Genomic DNA, 23,444 nt, shown 5'->3' on the forward strand with positions numbered 1-23,444 from the left:
GGGCGGGGGAGGGACCGGGCGGGTCCTCCGGGCCGGTCCTCCGGGAGGCGGCGGCCGCTAGGGGGCGGGCGGCGGCGGCGGCGGCGGGCCGGGAGCGGGGCGGCAGCGGGGCGGCCATGCCGTACGCCAACCAGCCCACGGTGCGCATCACCGAGCTGACGGACGAGAACGTCAAGTTCATCATCGAGAACACGGACCTGGCGTGAGCAACGCCGCGGGGCCGGGCCGGGCCGGGCGGGGCGGGCGGGCCCGGGGACGAACCAGGCCGCGGTAGGCCCCGGGGGCGGCCCCCACAGGCCCTGCCTCCCCGGGGGCACCGGGAGTGCAGCCGGCCGGGGGAGACGGCGACGGGCGGCGGGGATCGCCCCCCGTCGGGTCGCGGCCTCCTGCCAGCACCCCCACCGGTGCGGGCCCGGTCAGGGCCTCGGAGGCAAAGCCCGGGCCTCAGCCCCGGCCAGCCTCCCTGCGGGCGGGCAGGCCGGTGCGTCGCGAAGCTCGGCGTTCCCTCATGCCTAAACGCGGGCGTTTCTCTCCCTCAGGGTGGCAAATTCCATTCGAAGAGTGTTCATCGCAGAAGTGCCCATCATAGGTACAGCCTTCCGCTTACCGTCCTGCCGGTCTGAGGTCACGGGCCCTGGGCCGCTCTCCGCGTTACTCCATCACTTCCCCTCTGTTTCCCCCTCCAAGCTGCCTTCAGCTCACTTTAACCGTGTTTGGCCGGTACTACGTATTACCACACGCTGTCTCAGCTTCACTCTAGTCTCCGTAACGTTTTCTGTGCCCTCGCGAACTGCTCGGCTTTTCCCCACAGAAATATTTCTCAGCTTCTGACTTTTTCCTCTCTGCAGCCATTGACTGGGTCCAGATAGACGCCAACTCCTCCGTGCTCCACGATGAATTCATCGCACACAGGCTGGGTGAGTGCCGGGCGTGGGGAGGAAGATGAAGATGTGCAGCAAGGCAATGGTCGTGGGCGAAATCCGGAGACACTGAAGCACCTTTGTCAGGAGGCTGCTGTCCCTCTGCCCATCTCGGCAGGAGGGTTGGCGCTCCCGTGGTCTCACTCAGACATTCCCCCGATTTCCTTCTTCCCACAGGTCTCATCCCGCTCACCAGCGATGACATTGTGGATAAGATGCAATATTCCAGAGTGAGTCAAGCAAAATGTCGTGGGTGCTTATTTTGATGGTGGTGGGTGTCTGATCTGATGGGAAGCGCTGCTAATTTCTTGCTGGGAGAGGTTTGGCGTAAAGGTCTTGACCCGTGTCTGTCCCAGGACTGCACATGTGATGAGTTCTGTCCGGAGTGCTCTGTGGAGTTCACCCTTGACGTCCGGTGCAATGAAGACCAGACTCGTCACGTCACATCCCGCGATCTCATCTCCAACAACCCCCGGGTCATACCGGTCAGTGCGATCCCTCTGCTTGTCGGCGAGTCCCCTCGCTGTGTTCCCATTGAGGCCGGGGTGGCAAAGACATGGGATGCGGACAAAATAAGGCCTTCGAACACGTTTCATGTTACCTAAAGCCCCACTTAAAATGTAGTGGGAGAGCAAAGCAGGAATATCTGCAGAAACAGCAGTGTGTGCCAGTGCCCTTCTCTTCCTCGCCTTGTTGTCCTTCACTTGCTGTCTGATGGCGTGTCGAAGCCGTATGGCCTTGTTAAAGCCTCATCCTGCACCCCTCATCTCAAACTCTTGGGAGGCTTTAGTGTAGCCCCTCCATCTCGCCTCGAACGCGCAGGGCGCATGCGCTTGTGTCCTGCTACCTTGTCCGCTGCCTTCTCCTGCCCGCTTGCTGCCGGGGCTCGGGCAAGGTCAGCCTCTTCGAAGGCTTGGCAGCAGCCCAGAGGCCTCTGGTTTTCTGGTTCTTGGCTCTCAGCGCGGCAAGGTGTGAGGAGCCCCGGCCAGGGCACTGCTGCCAAATGGCTCTTGCCCACTCACCTTGGGGAGGGTTGGCAGAGCCAAAGCAGAACAGATGCAAAGGGACTTAATGGAGAATGTTTTAAAATGCTATTGAGGCCGCATCCGGATGTCACCGCAACCTGGGGGCTGCTTCTGGTGGCTGGTGACAGTGTCTGCCCGGTTAAAGCCTGGCTGTAGCCCGCTCGCTCTTGCTTGCTTTGGCTGAGGTGCTGTGAGTGCTGCGTGTCACCTGCCAGCAGTCCTGGGAGTGACTTCGGGCTGCGTCGCGGAACCACGCAGCAGCACTGGGCTGGGCTGGAGCGCTCTCCGTCCTGTGGGGGAGAGCAGCTCGGGAGGCGAGCAGGCTGGTGGAGCGGGATATCGCGTACCTAGCTGCAGCTGCCTGAATTGTCCCGATTTCCGTTAAATAGGGTGGGCTGGATTTGTTGCTGTAAGTCACTCTAGAGTGGCTCTCTGCAGTCTGTAATATTTGTAGGCAAGTGCTATTTGATGTGGGGAGAAAAGTTGATCTTGCCCTTAATTCACTTGCTTTTGTTCTTCTTCGGCAGGTAACGTCTCGGAGCAGAGACAATGACCCCAATGACTATGTGGAGCAGGACGGTAAGCGGCATTTCACTGGGAATAAGAGCTGGAGGAAGAAATGAATTTTTCTTTCTGGCTCTTTGAACTCATTCTTCCTTTGCTAGCTGTGTAACAGCAAGGCAGCTATAAAGCTGGCAGTTGAGAGACACTGGCATCACTGCATCAGTGGGGTCAGCATTTTGTCTTAATGCCACTTAAAAGTTATCGCCAGAACTAAAGTCCTGTGTCAGAGGGTGCTTCTCTCTCCTTGTGAGAGCTTAGAGACAGCGAAGATGCAAAATGCTGCGGTGTCCATTGTTGCCTGGGGGCCTGAGCTGTGCCTCTGGGCATATGTGCAACTCCTTTTCGCTTAGCAAGATGTTTCCCAGCTACTCTGGGGACACAGATGAGCCCCTCTAAGAATCCAAGTGAGCCCTGGCTTCTGATGACATCTTCCTGGGCACTAAAAATTCCTGCCTTTGCCCTAGCGTGATCCGCACACTCATTTCTCCTCCGCAGCCTTCTCAAACGGGCGTGTGCTTTTCCGCAGACATCCTCATCGTGAAGCTGCGGAAGGGCCAGGAGCTGAGACTGCGAGCCTACGCCAAGAAGGGCTTTGGCAAGGAGCACGCCAAGTGGAACCCCACGGCAGGCGTAGCCTTCGAGTACGACCCGGACAACGCGCTGAGGCACACCGTGTACCCCAAACCGGAGGAGTGGTATGTCCTAATGTCTATCTGGAGGGACTGGAAAAGATTTTCCAGCAGGCACCTACATTTCAGCCCTGGGGATAATTTGGGTCAGTAAGTGTTTGTGAGCGTGCCTGTCGCTTCCCCGTGCACAGACTCTGCTCCTGTGTTAGGGTACTGAAGCCAGTTGCTTGGTTGCAGCTGCACGCAAGGTGGACTGGTTTGTGGCCACCTCTTGTCCTCCCCTCACGTACTGTCACTGCTGTTTTACCTCGCTTTCATGTTCTTTCCCACCACTGGTTCCTGTTTTTTCTTCCCTGCACAAGTGGTGTGTTGGTCAGGGTAAGGTCTGAGGAAGGAATAGATCCACGTGAGGTAGAAGAGGTTGCTACGAGAGCAAAGAGTGGAAGATTAGGTTGCAAGGGTGATTTTGCAGCCCTCTTTGTTTGAGGGAGCCCAGTGTGTGGCTCTGATTTCACCCATACATCTCCTCACTCCTGGAGCGGGAGCTCTGGCAGCAGGGTTTTCCTCTCTGGCCCTTTCCTCTGCTCTGACGTATCATTCTGCACCAGTAGCACGCTGCATCTCATCTAAAAGTGACACGATTTTGCTTTTGGAAAGCTGCTGCCTGCTTTGGCCAGGGCGAGGACTTCAGCTAGCAGCACTTTTCTATGAGTAGATACCTGAGGTGCTCCTGGCTCTGCATCCCAGTGACCACCGAGCAGACATCCCATCATCGAGCACGCCGGAGCCAGTGGCAGAGCGAGGAACCAGGTGCTTTAGCCAAGGCAGGCCGAGAGCGGGGACTAGAGGGGGCGGTGGATATGCTGCCGTAACAGCAGGGCACCAGCCAGAGCTGCGCTCAAGGTTGGGAAGACCTCGGTACAGGAGCAGGATTTGGTGCAGGGACCGCAGAAGGCAGGGCTGAGCAAGCGGGAACAAAAGCCTGAGCAGAGCTGCGGCTGGAGAGGAGGCTGAGCGGCAGAAGGGGCTCAGCGGGTTTTCCTCCTGTCGCCGCCAGGCCCCGAGCTGCCAGATTTGACTCTGCAAATGGCTGCAAGCGGTAGCAGGCAGGTAGTGGGCTATTGTACCTCCACGCTATCCGCTCCGAGCCTGGGTCCTTGGACCCATCGCAGAACATGGCCTTACGCTGTCCCTTGCTAAGTTAGTGTCGTGGTTTAACCCCAGCCGGCAGCTAACCACGCCGCCGCTCGCTCACTGCCCCCCCACCCCTGGGATGGGGGAGAGAATCAGGGAAAAAAAAAACCAAAACAAAAAAACCCCAAACCTCGTGAGTTGAGATAAAGACAGTTTAATAGGACAGAAAGGAATGAAAAACAATGATAATGATAATAAGAATATGACAATAGTAATACTAAAAGAATTAAACTATACAAAGCAAGTGGTGCACAATGCAATTGCTCACCACTCGTTGACCGATGCCCAGTTAGTTCCCGAGCCACGATCCCCCCTCCCAGCCAGCTCCCCCAGTTTATATACTGGGCATGACGTCATATGGTATGGAATATCCCTTTGGCCAGTTTGGGTCAGCTGTCCTGGCGGTGTCCCCTCCCAGCTTCTTGTGCCCCTCCAGCCTTCCTGCTGGCTGGGCACGAGAAGCTGAGAAACTCCTTGACTTAGGATAAACACTACTTAGCAACAACTAAAACCATCAGTGTGTTATCAACATTATTTTCCTACTAAATCCAAACCACAGCACTATACCAGCTACTAGGAAGAAAATTAACTCTGTCCTAGCCGAAACCAGGACAGTTAGCTATCAGTAAACGAGCTTCCCGGAGGTGCAGTTAGCCTAGATTTCACACCTCAGCCGGACTGCCAGGGGCTTTCTGCTCGGGAGCTGTCACAGAGATCCTGTGCGGCTAGGTTTGCACTCAGGAGACTTGAGAAGCTTTTTGTCGCCGAGGGTGGAGATGCAGGGGAATCCATAACATGCATGAAATGGGCTGGGATCTGCCCGCAGCCATCCCAGCCCTGTTTTACGGATGGAAGGAGTGAACCCCACTTGGCTTTGATGGGCTCTGTAGGGCGCGTTCGTGGGTCCGGTTCAGTCAGTCTGGGTGAGAACGGGACGTGCCAGGCGTTCGGCTCCTTCAGCGCTTCGTCAGGGCGGTGCTCTGGGATCTGCGGTAGGAACCAGGCTGGCTGGTAGTGCTGGAAGTCTGGAAATGGGCTTTGTCCTTAGCATGGGTGATCTGCACAGGTGGGATGAAGCTGGACTTTGGGAACTGCCACCTACAGAGCAGGCTGTCAGGGGGAAAGTCCGTGAGAGGCCGGCTGTGGTGAGGTGGTGCAGAGCCAAGGAGGATGCTGCTCAGCAGTTTTGTGGCTAGTAGTGTGTCACAAGAGTTGATGTGCCGGCCTGTCCTTTGTCACTGCCAGTTTTGGGTGTGGAACTGGATAGTTTTGAAGTTTCCAAAGGATTTGTGGCAGGTAAATTGCCCCAAAGTCTAGTTGATTGTCTGAGTGATAGATTGGATGCTTGAGAAGCAAGAATGTCTCTGTGATGTGGAATTTCAAATCGGGACTTGAAATAATTTTAGGCTTCATTTTGGTGCTGTAAAAATTGTCTGGTTTAATTTCTGTAATGCTAGATGGTAAGCCTTTTGACACCGATGAAGTGACAGACCTGGAATACTGCTTTGAGTTGGACAGACAGATGCCAGGCAGGCTGAGGTATCATCGGGTTTGCTGCCTTTTTGGATGGGGAACGTCACAGTGTGACTTTTGGAGAGCGTGGGCTTTTGGAGGTGTCGGTGTCGCGGAGGACAGCCCCAGCTGCGTGGCTGAGCACGCGTACCTCGGCAGTGAGGCGCTTCCCTGGCTGGGTGGCCCAAGGCAGCTCCTAATGGGGATTCTTTTGTTCGCTGGCCGTGTCGGCTGCGTCTTCAGGAACCTGGTGTGTTATACGACAGGCTGGGTACCTGGAAACAGTTTTTGAGAAGTTCTTGACAAAAGATATGTAAAAGTTGGAAAGATCCCAAAGGAAGATTGACATTGGAGCTGCTTGTTCCCTGATGATACATCTGTCTTTCCAAGTTCATCTTGATTCCCTGTGAAGACAATACAGAGACAAAGGCCTCTGTTATCCAAGGCTAGTGATTATTTTTGGTTTGGTTTTTCGTGCTAGTTGCTTTTTGAGGCTGTTGGCAGAGCACTGGCACGCAGCTGGGCTCTCAAAGCAGCTGTCGTGGTGGTGGAAACCTCTGCCCTGTTTTCGGTCATGGGTGGTTCTGCAAAGTAATGTGAAGGCCCAGCTCCATTAACGCTTTATCTCTCTCAGTGGTTTGTTACGGACAGAGGATTTGTTTGAGAAGTGCAGTTTTATTTAAGGCAGCTGATGATAGGGTGCCAGGATCAGCCTTTCTTGGCATCGCTGGGGCAGAGGAAGGCCAGCAGGAGACCTTGGTGGGCGCAGGATTTTCTGTGCTGGCTTCTCAGACAGCTCAAGGCTTTGGGTTTTCTTACATGGATTAAGTGCTTCCAAACAGTCTCTCCGGTACGATGCTCTATAAGCCAAGGGATGCAACGGATAGAAAGCTGTGTTGGCCTAGCTGATGCACAGGTATCGCAGTGAGTTTGGTAGCGATGTGTGTAGAGGAGTGGAGATGCAGGGCATCAGGACGGGGCTCACTAATGCAGCTAGTGTCTGAAGTACAGGAGATTTTTTCCTGCTGGGCACAAGCCGACCGGGCCTTCCCAGCTCAGCTGTGCTGCACAGACCGAGTGCTGGAGCGCTCCGGTGTTTTCCTGGCCCAGTGAAAAGTAGAAAGACAAGACAACCCGAGGTCCATTGCTCCATAAACAGCATCCAGACTCCATAAACAGAGTCCCTTCAGGCATCGACATCCCTTCGCTTTAAGCACCTGCCAGATCGTGCCAGCGTGGGTGGATGGAGCCACAGTACCCCGCACAGGGCTCGCGGAATTTGGGCAGAGCGGGGCTGATCCTCTTCCTCCAGCGCTGCTGGGTGACTGTGTGGCATTAGTGAGGAGCTAGAAAGGGCAACGTGGCACTGGGCTTTTTTCTGTGACTTGATGTTTGATGACTGCTCCTTTGTCTTCTCCTTTGCTTGCTGGATGTGAGCCCCAGTGCTCGCTCTCTGGGGCCAAACAGTGCCGCCGAGTGCCTGGGCTCCATGGGGCCAGGCTAGAGCGTGGGCTCTGTGCTAACCTTCCCTGCTCTTTGATTCCAGGCCCAAGAGTGAGTACTCGGAGATTGATGAGGAGGATGCTCAGGCTCCCTATGACCCCAACGGGAAGCCAGAGAGGTAGGAAGCTGAATGCACTGCCGCAGCTGGAAAATGGGGGGACCGGCTGGCTGCATCTCGTCGGCTTTTGTTAATACAAGAGTATCATCTACTCTGTGCTGAGGTTTGCCAGCCCAGGGAGCTGGTGTTCCCTGAAAAGCAGGGCAGAAGATGGAGTTAACTGGTGATGTGCCCAGGCCTGGCAGGTTTTCCCCTCTGGGAGATACTAGACGGCTCTCCTGAGTTCATGTTACCAAGTAGGGCAGTGCGCAGCACTCAGTGAAGTGTGAGGCCTGCGGGGGAAAATGGCTTAGGATATTTATTCACCCGTGTGGGTCTTTTGTGCTCTGATTGCTGGTGGTACCCCCTCTCCCGGGTTATTTGCACTGCAGAAGTGCCTGCAGCCGGCCTTACTCCCTGGCGCGGGGCTCTGTGCTGGCTCGCAGGTCACGGTGCTGAACAGAAAAAAAATCTCAGAAGCGCTCTTGCAGCCTGTGGAGTCACGAGTGTCGGTGTGATGGCTGTAGAGAGGCAGCGCTGGCTGTTGCCCGGTTGGGAGGTGAATGGTGCTGATGGTTGGGATTCCCAGCAGATCTCCCTGCGGTGGGTCAGGACGGGCTGGAACCGCTCTGCGGGTGCTCTCTGGTTTTGCACCTCTTTGCAGAGCAGATGGTGACTTACTTCCCTGACTTGCAACCTCAGGTTTTATTACAACGTGGAGTCCTGCGGTTCTCTGCGCCCGGAGACCATCGTTCTTTCTGCGTTGTCCGGCCTGAAGAAGAAACTGAGCGACCTCCAGACCCAACTGAGCCACGAGATTCAGAGCGACGTCCTCACCATAAACTGAGGTGGCCCCTTGCAAGAGAGTGCTCGGGTGTGAGTGATGCAGAACGTTCCTGCCTCTGCCCGGCAGCGCTCTGGGCCGAGGCTTTTGCCTCCCCATCTCCCTCTGCCTTTCCTGGCCCAGCTGTGCTGGTTGGTGACACCTCTTCCCTGGCCCTCCTTCCCAGGGAAAGCCATCGTGATGTGTAGGGTAAAGCGGGAAGGGAATCGGTGAGCATCTTCGCTGGGACAGGCTTTGTCTCTAAGTGATCCCAGAGTTTTAGGCCAGAGTTTTGGATTCTGGCCACGTGGTGTTTGGAATTGGGAAGCGTGTACCTCCGTTACACAACCCTACCTTATTTGCATGTCCGTTCCTTACTGTGCTGAATAAAGCCTTACCCTTCCCATGTTCTGTCATCCCTGAAAGCTCGTCCGGGGCTGCAGGAAGAGATGTCATGTCATTTACTTCTCTCCAATAGACATTAACTTAATGAGCTCTGCTTTGGAGGGAGCATAGCTCTCTACCGCTGATTGCTGCTCTTGCCATTACCTCCTGAGGAGACCAGAATCCCCTCCAGCAGGTAGCCTGTCATTTACCGATCCAGCGCTACGTTTAAAGCAGATGTTTGAGGCTGGGCTGGTAAGCGAGACGCTGCAGAAGGCAGTGCTGCGGGGGAGCCCAGATGGGCCAGGCAGGCTTAGCTGTATTTAAAGACTCCTTTGGAGCAGACTTTACCCATGCGCTCTGTAATCTTTACGTTAGGAGCTGGGATGGCAGGGAGTCTGTCATTAATAACCCCTGGCTGACAGTTTCGAATGTGCCCACAGCCCCAAGGTGGGTTGTGTGCTGGGCTGGAGCTTGGGGCAGGTCCCAAACCGTGCCCACCGTGGCAGCAGCTGAAGCGCTCCAGCAATTGCCTGGGTCACCCCTTCTCCTCCCCTCCGTCAGCCCCCAGCAGGACTTGGGATGAGCTTCCCGGGGATGCTTTCCGGGAGGGATCTGCCTCTTCCTTACCGTGGTGGCTGGGAGGGAGGGCAAGGTGTGTGTGCCACTGCGCTCGTCCCGGCGTGGACGTGGGCCATGGGAATGGCTGGAGGCGCTGGGACGGGCGGTCGCGCTGAGCCGGCGAGAGCAGCCCGAGTCAACGCTGCCTTCCCCTCCAGGGAAGAGCTGCTGCAGCCGGGCTGCTGCTTTGGTGTCCTTGCCGTGGCACAGCCGGCTGCGGCACGGCTCCCCAAGACCTCCCTCCCGTCCCTGAAGGGAGCGCTGCCCCGGCTGGCGTGGCTGTCTCGCCTTGAGGCCAGCGCTCTGCCGGACGCTCATGGCATGGATAACCGAACTGGCACAATTCTGGAAGAGCCGGGCGATGGAGCGGCTTAAAACTCCTTCGCCCGCGGCCTTGGAGCCACCACTGCCCTGGCACGTCCCCAGAGGTGAGGGGTGTCGGCGGGGTGCTGGCATCCTGTCTCGCTCGGGGTTGTTTGATGGAGGGTGGCAACTCGCTCCACCCTTCTCCCCTCCCCAGCGGTTTTAGTGTTTCACTTGAAATGTCCCGGCCGTGACTGGAGGCAGAACAAAGCTTTGAGCCAAGCACGCTGCCGGGAGCGTTAGGAAATCTTCCCCCATCAGCATTTTTCTCTCTGGCAGGCGCTACTCCCACTTGCACTTCCCGAGCGCGTTTGGATGGAACAGACAAACAGGAAGGGTGGATAAGGGTTGTTTATTCGTTGAGCAACTCCTTAAAAAAAAAAAAAAAGAAAACCCAAACATTTTTGGTAATAAATGTTAGATCTTTTCCAGATGAGGTGTGTAGCCAGGAAAAGCGAGCGGGTTACACCTCTCACCCGGGGGAGGACGCGCTACCGGGCGGTGCCGGGGTGCCGACGAGCCCTTCCGCGCCCGGCCGTGCTGCGGGGAGCTGCCCTTCTCCCTCCCGCCGTCCCCCCAGCCTCAGCCGCAAGCTACACCAACCCAAGACACAGTACTCACAGACCACAGGTTCCCACATCACGACACTCCCTGTCCCCAAAGCACGGACCTGGAGCTTTCAGGGCAGAAATAAAACCACTGACCGCCCAACCCAGACTGAAAGAAGACTCCGAAGAAACACCAAGGTTTGCACGGCAATAAAAAGATAGCCCTTCTAAAGGAGGTCAATAAATAGGAGAACTAGAAAAAATCAATTGCTTTCGAGTTCAGCACATGAAGCCCAGCTCCCCCTGGGCGAGGGCTTTCACCCGGCCGCACCGGCGGGCGAGGGGGGAGCGAGGACGATGGGAATGCACGGAGAAACGCGGCTCTCCCCCCGTCGGCACGGGCTTCTCTGCCCGGGGACTTTTTATATCCGCAAAGCTGCCCCTCGAGGGACAGATGCTACTGGCCAAAAACGGTCCCCGGGTTGCCCACCAGCAGATAAACCAGGGGCACGGCCGGGGGGAGCGGCTGCGGGTGGAGGAGCGAGGGGTGCTGGGGTTAGGGCAGCCCGGTCACCCCAGCCGACCCCCCTGGAAGGAAAACCAGTTTCTCCTGAGACATCTCAATTCTACAGCGAGTGTTTAAATAGCTTCGAGAAGTGCAAAAAATCAGCTCAGGGGTGGCGGGGCGTCCCCAGGAGCACCCTACTCTTCACGAGGAGGGCTGAGATGCTGGGACCCCGCACCATCAGCCTGGCACAGCCACAGCCTCCGGCGCTGCTCCGTCCCCACGGCAGAGTGATGCTCCAGCCTTCCCCCCTCGCAGAAAACACACCGAATTTCTTGACACCCCCCCCCTCTCTTCTCCACCTCCCAGCTGGATCCCCAAGAGTCAAAAACCTCTGAGCATCTCTGCCCGAGGGCTCTTCGGCGGCCACGCAGTTTGCGTTCATGTGAGAAGGAAAAACCTCTTATAATACAGATATTCAATATATATTTCAAGTCAGTCAAGGCTGAGCCGGCCGTCACCTCCACTAACGTCAGGCCAGGGCGCGAGCCAGCGCCTGCTCCCCCAAGGTCTTGGCACGGAGGATGCCCCAGCTCGGTCTCCCTGGGGACTCGGAGGGGAGGTTGCCTGCGTCCTTGCCACCCCTCGGGGAAGAAAAAGGGGACCCCCGCCACGGTCCCCCCGCCGCCGGCTCACGGGGACGACGTGGGCTCCCTGCTTTCAGGCTTGTCGCTTTTGGAGGACTTTGGCTTCAGCAAGATGAACCTGTTGAGGAGGTCGGTGTCCAAGCTGGCCTGGGCGCCCGCGTACGCCTCCCCTGGGGATGAAGCAGAGGGTGGGCTCATGGCAGGGGGGGGATGCCCCGGGGGCCGGAGGAGCGTCGGCTCCTCGGTGGGGGACGGGGACACTCACCGGTGTAGCTGGAGGACTCGGCCATGTTCTGGGAGCCGGTGATGTGGTGCCAGTAGGCGCTGCGGGGCAGCATGGTGGTGGGGGTGCAGGGGTAGGAGAAGTGCTCGGTGCCCTTGTTCAGCAGCTGCCGCGGATGAGGGGGGGGGTGAGGGTGACACAGGGTGCCCCGAGCCCCCCCACCCCCACCCACCCACCCGTGTCCCCAGGCTGGGCTGGAGCTCACCCTGACGTTCTTCTCCATCTCCAGCAGGACCCTCTTGTGCTGCTCGGCGATGGCCAACGTGGCGCTGTGCACGCGCTGGTAGATCTGCTCGCCCTCCTGCGTCTGGAAAGTGTAGAGACCTTCCCCCGCGTCGCACATCCTGCGGGGACGGGGCACGGGGCGTCACCGGGGTCCCCAAGCCGAGGGATGATAAATGATACCCCCCCCAGGGTGGCAGCTGGCCCAGCTTCCCACGCTTTTAGTGCTGTCCCCACATCCCCTCCGTGGTGTTGAGCTGGGACCAGCACCAGCCCCAAACCTCCCCGGCCATGGGGGCACCCTATGCGGGCCGTGGCCGTCACCCCAGCGTCAGGCCTGCCCTGGGGCGATGGCAGCAGTGCTACCTCCTGGTGCGCCCGGCAGGATGAAGGCACCCCGTGGTGGTCCCCGTCCCAGCGAGGGTGACATCTCACCGTCCGGCCTCGAAGGTGAAGCGGGTGGCGTCGCGCCCGTAGCGGCGCAGGGAGCAGAGGGGCCAGGAGACCAGCTTCACCCGGGGGTTGTGTGTGTCCCAGAGGTAGATGTTTTCGTGGGTGATCTGCAGCTTGCACTCGCCATAAACGTCCAGGTTGGGGCAGGGGAGGAGGAACACGTTGAACCGGTCTGGAGAGGGGGAAAAAAACCCAGAAAATAAAATAATTTGGGGGGGGGAGCGTAGCGAAGCCGAGCCCCGAGCGAGCGCCCCGCCGCCGCGCGCTCACCCGTCTGCTCGCACTGCACGCCAGGCGCCAGCAGGTCGGGCTCCCCCAGGCTGATGTCGTTCAGGCGGGCGCCCAGGCACTCCACCGACAGCGTCTTGTACCACTCCTCCGCCTCCAGCTCTGCAAAGGCACCACGGCAGCCCCTGGGCGACCCCGGCCAAACCGGGGTGCCCCACCCAGCACCCCCAGCCCGCCTCCCCTGGGTGCTGCCCCGTACCCGAATCGCAGGTAAAGGTCCGGGCGGAGTCGTCGGTGAAAACGATGGCCACGGCCTGTCTCTTGGTCTCCTTGGGCAGCCGGGTGATGCACTTGACATTGCTGATCTCAGTCACCTGGGGAGGTGGCGAGGAGGGGGGGGTGTCACTGAGGGCTGCACCCAAACCCAGCCCCACTGCACCCAGACCCTGGCTGCTGCACCCAAACCTGGCTGCCGCTACACCCAGACCCCGGCGGCATCCCACCGGAGTGCACAGGGCGACAGCCACCCGGCTCCAGCTCAGCGAGTTTAGGTGAGGAGGGACCCGCTCTGGCACGGGGCCCCCGAGCAGCGGGAAGCACCCCAGCACCCCTCCACCGCAGCCCCTCACCTTGGGGCACCCACGCAGGCACGCCGACTTCTCATCCGGGTACTTCTCCAGGCGCTGGGGCCCTTTGCTGGAGGATTTCCGGAAAACCAGCCAGCACCGCCGGTAGATCTGCCGGACAGAGAGCGCCGGCGGCTGCCGCGGTGCAGGTGGGGGTCCCCGTCCCCACCCCGTCCCCATCCCCTTCCCCAGGACCCCTGCCCGGTCCCGCTGACCCTGCTGGCCTGGGGACAGGAGGGGACGCAGAGGATGGGGATATCCCAGGGCTGCCATCATCCCCCCCCACCCCCGCCAATGCTAATTACAGAGCTTAATTAACGAACATGGGTAAGGCTCCCAAGGGGACCCCCATCCCGGCATCTCCCCAGCCCCTCTCCCGCAGCCCCTGCCTCCGGGGGTGGCGGGGCCATTATCCCCAAGCATGTCCCCCCCCCCCCCCCAAGCCCGCTCCCTCTTTGTTCTCCCTAATTAGCGTGAAATTACCCAGCATGCTCGTTGCTGCCGGTTCCGAGCGATGGAAGCGGGCGATCAAACCCCCTGACCCCCCACCTATGGGTGCTGCACTCCGGCACCCCTCTAATTTGCACCCAGCAGCCCCCCCCTCACCGGCTTGGGGCATTCCCAGTGCCACAACTGGGTGTACAGGGAAACTGAGGCACGGGGGGGGGGGGGGAGCTCAGAGACACCCCCCCCAAATCCCCATGGTGACCCGTGTCCGGTGAGGGGATGCCACCCGGTGCAGGATCCGGCCGGTGCAGGATCCGGACCCCTGGGGCTGCTGGATGATTTGGGGACCAACAAGTGGCCTGTCTCCCCCCCTCCCCGCCATCACAGCCCCCAAAATGCTGCTTATTCAACCCAAAACCAGGGGCGCAGGTTGCCGCGAGAGGCGACGGGGCCGGGGGACCCGGCCCCGTCGCCTCTCGCGGCAACCTGCGCCCCAAATCCATGGGTGCCCCCCCCTCCCCCGCGTCCCCCCCCATTCCCCGAGACCCCCACTCACCCCCAGCTTCTTGCTCTTCATCCTCACGTAGCCTTGCTTGATGATGTCGTTAAAATTCGTCGCCATGGCGATGGCCCGATGGGGTGGGGGCTATTTTGGGAGGGGGGGGCTGCCTGCCTTCACCTTCGCCCCCCCCTCTCCATCCTCTTCCTCCGTACCCCCTCCTGCCTCACCGCCGGCCCAGCTTGCTGCTAGCGGCGTCCCCCATCCTGGCTGGAAAAGAGAAATGACAGATCGACGGGTGACATCTTCCTCCTCCTCCTCCTCCTCCTCCTCCTCTTCCTCCTCCCTTCGCTGCCTGAACCATCCGAGTGGAACAGTCTGGCATTAACCCCTGCCGGCGCGGCGGTGCCGGGCTGGCACGCACGAGTGGTCCCCCGTCACCAGCCCTAACATGTGTCCCAGGGGACACCCACGCTGGACCTCGCCCACGGGTCTCCATCACCTCTCGCCGCTGCCCCTCCTTCCTCCCAGGCTGCTCGCTTGGGCAGCAACATGGCCCCAGCTGCTGGGCATCAGTAGGGTTCAGTGTTAACGACCTCCTGCCCTGCCAGGCCAGCTCTGCCGTGGGGTGTTTCGGCCCCGGCACCGGGTGCCAAAGGAACCCCGGCTTCCAACCTCGCACCCCCCCCGGCGCAACCCAGCCTCCCTCCAGCCCCGCCGCGAGCTCGGCCTCGCTCAGCCTGGTCCCCGCCTGGTCCCGCCGCCCGGGACCCCCCAGCCCCGGGCGGCGGGACCAGGCGGGGACCAGGTTCCTTTCCCAGCTGGAAAAAATCCCCTTATAGAAGGCAGTAACCTAGGAAACGGGATGGGGCCATCCCTAGGGATGCTCGGACTACTCCGTGCCGGTGACGCCCTAGTTCCCAAAGCCCCAGTATCCAGGGGGATCCAGCCCCATCCATCCCAGCAAGGACAGCCCGGGGGGGGGGGGGGGCATCCCACAAGCGACTACGCCCCAGCGTCCCCCTCCAGCCACCGCAACCACCGCCACGGCCTGTCCGGGTGCCACCGGCATGGCTTGTGTCGTCGTCCCCCCTCCCCAAGAGCCAGGCTGGTCCCGCTGCCTGGGACCCCGCATCCCGGTCCTGCGGCACCGGGGTTTGCTCTGGGGTGGCCCGTGGCCCGTTGGGACCAGGGAGTGGGAGTGCTGGGAGCTGGGACAGCACCCTAGGGACCCTCTGCTGTCCCGAGAGGGACTGGGGCCAGAGTCAGCCTCTGAGGGGGAACATCCCCCCCATCCCATCCCCCCCACCCCACGCACAAGAGCACCCCAAGGGAATTCAGAGATGCTGGGGGGGCACCTCCTGCCACACCCCCCCCCCCCACCCCAGCCCCCCCCCCGATCTGTCACCTCGGTCACCCCCAAAACCCGGGCACCCCTGACCCCTCCATCACCCCCAGGTCTCTGCTGCTCCCACCCGCATCGTCCCTCCCCGCGCTGTCACCCCCCGGCCGGGCCCCCCCGACACTTGTCACCCCGGCCCTCGGCCAAGCCCCGTCCTCTGTCACCCCCCCCGCAGCCGGTGCCCCGCCGTGTGTGTGTCCCCCCCAGCCTTACCCGGCCCCCCCCCCGCTGCAGGCGGCGGCCCCGGCGGCTCCGGTGTCCGGCTCCGCGTCGCTGCGAGCCCTGGAGCCTCGCGGCCCCGCCCGCCCCGGCCCCGCCTCGACCACGCCCCTCCAAGCCCCGCCTCCTGTCCCCCTCACCCTCCCACCCCGGGCTGCCTCCTCCGTCCCTCCGGGCCCGGCCTCACCCGGCCCAGCCCAGCCAGAGTCACAACCGGCTGCCCTGGAAAGAGGTTTCCTGCATGCACATCATTAGGCTTCAGAGTGAACGCCCCGCAGTGACTGACGGGCACCGACAGCCTCTTGCTGAGCTGCTGTCCCGGGCTGTCCCCAGGCTCAGGCAGACATGTCCTCGTCCCCGTTCCCCCTTCTTTGCCCCCCAAAACTCTGCTTTTCCAGGCCCCACCAAAACCGCCTGCAGGTACCTCCACCCCTGCAGCCTCATTTGTTGGGCCATAAAAAAATGAATAATCGCTAGAAATAAAAGGGCATTAAAAAACCCCTGTGAGCAGCAAAGAGCCGTGCTTTTAGCCAATCAATTAAAAGGCAGAGCAAGGGGATTAGCTCACTGAAATATTAATTTTTAATAAGGTTGTGTCTGAGCTCCTCCAAAGCCCCGCGAGGCCCTGCTCCGGGGCGGTGGGCTGCAGGGGCCTGGGCTGGGGCGGTCAGCACCCATGGGTGAGCACCTCTGCACCTTGCCAGGTGAGCACCCCTGAACACCCCCGCACCTACGGGTGCAGACGCAGGCGCCGCTATGGCCATGAGGGTCACGAGCCGCCCTGCAGCCCCCCGCTTCTCGCTTCACAGGCACAGGGATGGGTTTCACCCATGAGCTGGGCTCGTCCCCAGGCGCGGGGGCAGCGATGGCAGCGGGGTGATGCCAGCAGCCGCACATCCAGCCCCGCGGGCGCCTGGCGGAGAAACACCGTTTCTCCTCGATGCTGTCCCCTCCCGTCCTCTCCATCCTCGCTCCCGCGTGGGGACAGACCAGCAGCCCAAGCCACCACCAGAGCCTGGGCCCCTCTGGGCTCTGTATTTATAATAAAAAAAAAAAATCATATACAAATACATACATATATATAATATATATATATAAAATGTGGGCAGGAGAGCGTGGCTGGCTGCAGGGCTCGGTGCGCCTCTCTGCCCTGCGCTTCCTCCTCCTGGGCTGCTCCGTGATGCTGGCTTCGGTGGCCACATTTGTGTCCCAGGAGATGCCGGTGGCCGAGGGGCATCGGATACTGTCCGAGAGGCAGCGGGCTTGGAGCATCCCTGGCTAAATTCCTCCCCGCTGCTCCGTGCCTCAGTTTCCCCATCTATACGAGGGTCACCGCACGGCTGGGCCCCACGGCGACAGGCACTTGTGGGCAGAGGACCGCCATGGGACGTCCCCGCGGCGGTGGCACCTGGCCCTGGGCTCTAGGGCACCTGGATCTGCAGGTCCTCGTCCTCGTCGGGATCGCTGGTGCCGTCCCCAGCGTCGTCGGGGCCGAAGCGGGCGCTGCGCATCTTGCCGAAAAGCGGGGTGCTCTGCTGCCGCCGCAGCCTGCCGAGGGAGAGCTGCCGGGGTGGGGGGCGGCGGGGCACAGCCCTGGGGGATGCCAAAGCCGAGCCCATCCCCCTGCACCCCTACAGCACCCCGGTGGGACCCCATTTCTGCGGCTCCCACTAAGCTCTGGGTACTGGATCTGCCCCCCCCAGCCTGGGGCCGATCCTCCCAGCGTGGGGCCGGGGAGCCCTGGATGATGCTCGGCACAAGTAGGGCACCGCCTAAAACCCTCCGGGCCGGACACCGCCATGCCGGGCACGTCAGACCCAGCCGAAAGCGCAGAGCAGGGAGGAGTCGTCCCCCCTAAAACAGGGATCCCCCCCAAAAACCCCAAGAGTCCCCATTCCCAGGAGCCTGCGGTGGTTTTAGCTCCTCACTCGCCCTCGCGTGAAAATTCATCAACAAAAATTTATGAAGCAAATTTGAAGTCAAAAGGCCCAGGACCTGGTCAGATCCGACCAGTTTGCTGTGTTTTACTGGAAAGCATGAATTATTTAAGGACGAGCACACGGGGAGGCTGGAGCGGGGGGGAAGACAAAGCCTCCATTATTCCTCCATGATTTAATGAAGACGTCCCAATAAAATAAAGGAAGATTATAAACACAACCACCCCAGCGCCTCCCGGAGACGCAGCATCGATCTCTCACGGCCATTTCAGCTCTTTACTGCTGGAGAGGCGAAGCAAGGCCAGGGAAAGTTTTTAAGAGCAATAAACCTCACCTCCCGCCTCCCCAAACCGGCATGGGACGCTCGGAGCCTGCCCTGGCCCTGGTGGAACCCCAAGCGGTGTGAAACTGGGCTGTACTGGTCTGTGGGCAGCCTTGCGCTGGTTTAACTGGGAGGTGAATGCCAACCAGCTTGCAGCAGGGTGAAGGCTGCTCCAAGGATGGCTGCACACCCTCCAAGGATTTTGGAGGCACTTTGGCCACGCTCAGCCTGGGGTTCAACCAGGGAGATGCTGGTTGAGGGATGGTGGCAAGGAGAATGTCATCCCACCCTTGAGTCCTTGCTGGTCCCCACCGTGGTCCCCCCCGGTCCCCCGCTCACCGGGACTGCAGATGCTCCAGCTGCACCTGGAAGCTCTCGCTTTGCTCCGTCTGCTCGTCCAGCGACCGCTGCAGCTTCCGTGTCTGGTTGTGGGCCTCGTCCAGCTGCGGGATGGGATGGGGCCGTCGGCAGCCGCGGAGGGAGCGGAGCCGCCCAGCCCTGTCCCCTCCACCACCACCAGCTTCCCCACCTCGTCCTCGGCTTGGGCGAGCTCCTTCTTCAGCTCCTCCACCCTCAGGCGCAGCTTCTTCACCTCGCCCTCGTGCTGCTCCACGCGGCGGTTGGCATGGGCCAGCTCGGCCATCTTCTCCTGGTACTGCTTCTTCAGCTTGGTGTGGATGTGCTTCAGGTCGGCCAGCTCCTGTGGTGGGCACAGGGTGGGGGGCTGAGCGGGTGAGAGCCACCCCCACTGCCGGGTGCCCCCTTCTCCCTCCCCAGGGACCTCTCCCACCACCCCACCCCATGATACAGGAGCTGATGGAGCAAGAATGGGGTCACTACCACCCCTTAGACGAAGGGCGTTGGCAGAGTTTGGCCTTGAGGAGGTCCTGGGGGATGCTGAGGTGACAGGGTCACCCAGGAAGGGGGTGGCGGGGGACAGGACCACCCCCATGGCACCTTGTTCTTCTCAAAGAGCTCAGCCTGGATGGTTTTGAGGTCGGTGTCCAGGGCGCTGGCCGTCTGGCGCCGCTTGCGAGCCAGAACCTCCTCCAGGTCCTCGATCTGCGCCCGCAGCTTCTTGTTCTCCCGCTCCAGGTTGAGCTTCTCCGTCTCCAGCCGCTCCCGCCGGCCCCACTCGGCCGCGTTCTCGCCTGCAGCCGCTCCATCTGGGACAGGGACATGGGGTGGCCAGGGGGCAGCGGGGACCCCCCCTCACCGCTCCCTTTTATCCCCCCCCCGCACTGGGGTTCGCCTCACCTCCGCGCGCAGCTCGGCCAGCTTCTTGTCCATGCTGGAGCGAGCGCCCAGCTCGTCCTCCAGGTCCTCGGAGATGCGCCCCAGCTCGTCCTGGTGGATCTCCTTCAGGATGTTGAGCTGTGGGGGGGACACAGCACCCAAGGCGGGCAGTGAGCACCCACCTTGCGCGACCCGAGCCCTGCCTGCACCCATCCACCCGACCTCTGCAGACGGACCAACTGGCCCAATAGCACTAATTAAGGCCCTTAATGAGCACCCTGGAGTTGGGGAGGTGCTGTGGGTCACCATGTCCAACCATCAGGACATGCCACCCGCCAGGGGACAGGCCACCCCCCCGGGGCACCCCTGGTCCCCAGGCACCTCGCTCACCTGCTTCATCACCTCCTGCTTGTTCTTGTTGAGCTCCTCGTACTTGATCTTCCACTGGCTGAGCTCGCCCTCCAGCTTCTCGATGCTCTTGCTCAGCGCCAGCTTGTCCCTGGGGAGAGGCAACACTGGTGACAGCCGGCAGGACCCCATCGGATGTCCCATTCCGGTGGGGACCGGGCTGGGTTCGGCTGGCACCCCGCGAGGATGACGCCCCGAGCACTCACTCCCGCTCCTTGAGCAGCACTTTTTGGCACTCATCCAGCCTCAGCTTCAGGGCGGTGACTTTGGTGGCATCCTCCTCCACGACGCTGACGTCCTCCCAGAGCAGGCGGCTCCGTTCCTGGCGGGCAAAGGAGGCCCGGGGGCCCCGCTGCTCCCAGCTCTCGTCCTGCTTGCTCGTCAAGATGTTTTCCATCAGCTCCAGCTCCTGTGGCGCCATGGGTGGCCCGGCACAGGGGACAGGGAGTCACCCATGGGTAAGGGGGCAGCTCTGGCTTCCCACCCCCTACAGCACCCAGCCTTTACCCCATAACCAAGAGCATCACTCCCTCCGCTCCCCAGGGACCCCCTGAGGCTGATGGAGAGGGACCCGTCCTCCCAGGGGAGCTCCCGTACACCACCACGCTCTGCTGCCGGCTCCCTGCCTCGCTGGAAACTTGGGATGAGATAATACCGATTTATTACACCGACCTCACCGTGACCGCCACGTGGGCAATCTTCTACCAGGCTCCACGAGCGCGCGGTGAACGAGCTGCAGGGGTTTTCTGGTGATGGGACGTCCCCGGGGACCAAGCGGGGCACCCGCAGGGCTGCTCAATTGTCTCGGATTTGCCGCTCGGCAGCCGTGCCGTCAGGTGGACTGAACTGGCACGACGCAGCACCCCAAGCAGCGACTTCTGCGTCGTGACAGAGCCGATGGCAGCAGAGAGGGGACGGCCGGAGCAGCTGGGAACTTCCCTGGGGTGGCTCTGGTGTCCCCTCCTTCCTCCTCCTCTTCCTCCTCCCTTCAGCATAGACCTCTGCCAGAAGCCCACCCCCTGGCATTCAAGCTGTCACTGGGAGATGCCACCGGCACTGCCGAAGCCACTGTCCCCTGTACCGGCACACCGACTTTTGCCTAATGCCTCCAAAGGGAAAGTCCCGAGAAAGGGACCAGAGCCAGCGCCAAGGTGATCTCGCAGCACGAGGCACGGGGGTCCTGGACCCCTGCCATGATACTGCTCGGAGAGGGGTCTGAGCCCCCCAACGCTGTTCCAAGAGGTGTCTGACCCCATGACGCTGCTCTGAGAGGGGTCTGAGCCCCCCCATGCTGCTCTGAGGGGGCTAACCCCCCCCCCCCATGCTAATCTAGAAGGGGTCTGACCCCCCTGTACTGCTCGGAGAGGGGCCTGTCCCTGCCGTGCCGCTCGGAGAGGGGTCTGCCCTCCCGCAGGCACCCAGTGGTGGTTTGGGGGTGCGCACGGGCAGCTGCCGGGGGTGAGGAGCCCCCCAGGGCACCCCGCCAGCCCTGCCGGCCCCGGGCAGCCCCCCCCACCCCTCACCTTGGCTTTTTGGGGTGCCTCAGCCCCTACATCCCGCACAGGCTCGTGCTCAGGGTCGGCCTCTCCCTCCGCCCCGTCGACGCTGGGCGGGCTGCCGGTGCCGGGCCGGCTGTGAAGCCGTGCCGGCGGGCAGGCGGGCGGCGGGCGCTCCTCCGGCCGGTCGCGGTCGCGGCGCAGGCCGGCCAGCTCCTTGGTGAGGGCCTCCAGGCGATGCCGCAGCTGCCGCACCTCCTCGCGGGCCCGGTTGCGCTCGGCCCGCACCTTGCTCCATTTCTCCCGCCAGTTGGCCGTGCAGTCCGACCACCATCGCATCGTCTTCTCCATCTGGGCCGCCCGCGCCCGCGCCTCCTCCAGCTCCCGCAGCCGCAGCTCCTCCCGCCCTTCCCAGTCCCCTTCCAGCAATGCCGGGGGGGGACCGGGCGAGGGTGTCCCGCTGGGGGGGGACGGGGAGGGCTCGGAGGCCAGCAGGGCCAGCAGCGAGCCCCCGGCAGTGGCGGGGAGCCGGCCAGGCGCGAGGCCCCGCTTTGGCTCATGGTGGGTCTCCCCTAGGACATGGCCGTCACCACCGGGGCGGCACCTCCGCCCGGGGACCTGTGGGAGACAGGAGGGGTCAGGGGGGCCCTGGGGGGCTGCAGGTGGGGGCTGGAGGGGAGCGGGGAGGCACAGTCCCTGGTTTTGGGGGGCGGGACACTGAGTGACGAGGTCCCCGGCATGGACCCCGGGGAGGACTCTGGCGATGTCCCCAGCCCGGTCCCTAATGATGACCCCAGCAAGGAGCCAAGTGATGGTCCCAGCCAGGTCCCCAGCGAAGACCCCAGTGAGGTGCCCAGCAAGGACCCTGACAGGGTCCCTGCTGACGACGCCGGCGAGGTCCCTGGTGATGGCCCCAGCAGGGTCCCCAGCGAAGACCCCAGTGAGGTCCCCAGCGAGGACCGCAGCCCACTGCCCAGCCACCGGCACCTCGTCCCAGCCTGACACTGCAGCAGGCATCAGCCTGGCCCAGGGGCACCTCTGACAGCGCACTGGGGGCAACAACGTCTACATGTCATCCGGATGATGTCATCCACATGAGGTCATCTGGATGACATCATCTACAGGCCTCCAAGATCATCCCTGGTGCTGTGGCGGGGGGACCCGGCTGCACCCCGACAGCTCCAGCAAGGGTTAAAGCCTGGATCTGGCGCCAACGAGCCAGGAACAGCTCCGGAAGACCGAACCGTCCGTGGCGGCAGGATGCGGGCAGAGGCGGCCGGACGTGCTCTCCGGTGATGCCGCAACAAAGGGCCGGCGCTGACCGCCTACGTCCCGGCATGGAGCTCACATCCCGGCTCAGCCAGGCGGGTAAACCGCCCCAGGAAACCTTAATGGGAGGCTGCTGCGTGCCCTAATGGGATAAGTACAGAGTCCGGCCGTGGCCAGCCCGCAGCCTCCCGGCAGGTTTTTGGGACAGTGCAGCCTGGATCTGCCGCTAAATCCGGCCAGGTGGTGAAAGCCGGCGCCGGAGCAGCGGGAGCATCGGCTGACGGCAATTATGTGCTTTGCACGGGGGAAAAAATTAATTTCTCTGATGATATTTGCAGAAAGGGTGAAGTTTTGGTAAAACTTGGAGGCGAGCCCTGGCCTGTGCTCTCCTGCTGCCTGCACGGGCTGCTGCCCCGGGGAGGAAATCCAGGTCCCGGCAGGATCCGGCACCGGCAGACCCCCAGCCGCTGTGCAATGCCCACGGGAGCACCGGCACCCGTGCAATGCCCACGGGAGCACAGACGGAGCACGAGCACCCGTGGAACACCTGTGGGAGCACAGGCACCCATGCAACGTCCATGGGAGCACCGGCACCCGTGCAACACCCACGGGAGTACACGTGGAGCACCGGCACGGATGCAGCGCCCACGGGGAGCGCGCGGGGAGCACCGGCACCCGCGCAGCGCCCGCGGGGTGCATGCCTGGATCACGGGCACCCCTGGAACACCCACGAAGAGCACGCGGGGAGCACCGGCCCCCGTGCAGCGCCCGCGGGAGCGCGCGTGGATCGCGACACCCCACGACCGCCGCGGGGCGCGCGCTCCCCTGCCGCCCCCGCTCCGGCGCGCGGCCCCCGCCGGCCGTCCCGGGCTCCCGGCGGGGGCGGAACCGCCCGCCCCCCACGCCTCCCCATTGGCCGCGGGCGCTGCCACTCCGCCGCCGGCGGTGACGCGCCCCGGCCCGCGGGAGCCGCCGCATTCCTCCGCGCCCGCCCCGCCCCGCCCCGTCCCGTCCCGCCCGGCCCGGTACCGCCCGGCACGGCTCGGCCCGGTACCGCCTGGT

At 62.0% G+C, this 23,444-nt stretch overlaps 3 protein-coding genes across 3 annotated transcripts; 1 reads left to right on the top strand and 2 right to left on the bottom strand.

Annotated features, from left to right (window-relative positions):
* The first annotated feature begins 116 nt into the window (after positions 1-116).
* POLR2C (RNA polymerase II subunit C) lies at positions 117-8,671 on the top strand. The gene is made up of 9 exons (XM_050903983.1): positions 117-202; positions 540-589; positions 849-917; positions 1,098-1,150; positions 1,277-1,405; positions 2,473-2,524; positions 3,036-3,204; positions 7,391-7,465; positions 8,147-8,671. The coding sequence occupies exons 1-9, from the start codon at positions 117-119 to the stop codon at positions 8,289-8,291; spliced, it is 828 nt and encodes a 275-aa protein (XP_050759940.1). The 3' UTR covers positions 8,292-8,671.
* Positions 8,672-11,050: 2,379 nt separating this feature from the next.
* On the bottom strand, positions 11,051-14,253 carry DOK4 (docking protein 4). The gene is made up of 8 exons (XM_050904052.1): positions 14,151-14,253; positions 13,151-13,258; positions 12,781-12,895; positions 12,564-12,683; positions 12,276-12,465; positions 11,824-11,962; positions 11,601-11,724; positions 11,051-11,505 (listed from the first exon to the last, which is right to left on the bottom strand). The coding sequence occupies exons 1-8, from the start codon at positions 14,214-14,216 to the stop codon at positions 11,381-11,383; spliced, it is 987 nt and encodes a 328-aa protein (XP_050760009.1). The 5' UTR covers positions 14,217-14,253; the 3' UTR covers positions 11,051-11,380.
* A 2,470-nt stretch (positions 14,254-16,723) lies between these two features.
* CCDC102A (coiled-coil domain containing 102A) lies at positions 16,724-21,726 on the bottom strand. The gene is given in 10 exon segments (XM_050904021.1): positions 16,724-17,262; positions 18,313-18,416; positions 18,503-18,673; positions 18,931-19,124; positions 19,127-19,139; positions 19,231-19,347; positions 19,600-19,708; positions 19,824-20,026; positions 21,141-21,628; positions 21,631-21,726. Coding segments are annotated over 10 exon segments (1,569 nt in total). The 5' UTR covers positions 21,674-21,726; the 3' UTR covers positions 16,724-17,135.
* Between the last annotated feature and the right edge of the window lie 1,718 nt (positions 21,727-23,444).

Source organism: Gymnogyps californianus, chromosome 12 (assembly GCF_018139145.2).
Source record: "Gymnogyps californianus isolate 813 chromosome 12, ASM1813914v2, whole genome shotgun sequence".
Lineage (NCBI taxonomy): Eukaryota > Metazoa > Chordata > Aves > Accipitriformes > Cathartidae > Gymnogyps > Gymnogyps californianus.

Coding starts and splice junctions, on each gene's coding strand:
- POLR2C (XM_050903983.1), top strand. CDS start 117: ATGCCGTACGCCAACCAGCCCACGGTGCGCATCACCGAGCTGACGGAC. Junction 1,406..2,472: donor ACAACCCCCGGGTCATACCG/GTCAGTGCGATC, acceptor CTTCTTCGGCAG/GTAACGTCTCGGAGCAGAGA. Junction 7,466..8,146: donor CCCAACGGGAAGCCAGAGAG/GTAGGAAGCTGA, acceptor TTGCAACCTCAG/GTTTTATTACAACGTGGAGT.
- DOK4 (XM_050904052.1), bottom strand. CDS start 14,216: ATGGCGACGAATTTTAACGACATCATCAAGCAAGGCTACGTGAGGATG. Junction 12,896..13,150: donor GCCTGCGTGGGTGCCCCAAG/GTGAGGGGCTGC, acceptor CCACCTCCCCAG/GTGACTGAGATCAGCAATGT. Junction 11,963..12,275: donor TTCACCTTCGAGGCCGGACG/GTGAGATGTCAC, acceptor CCGTCCCCGCAG/GATGTGCGACGCGGGGGAAG.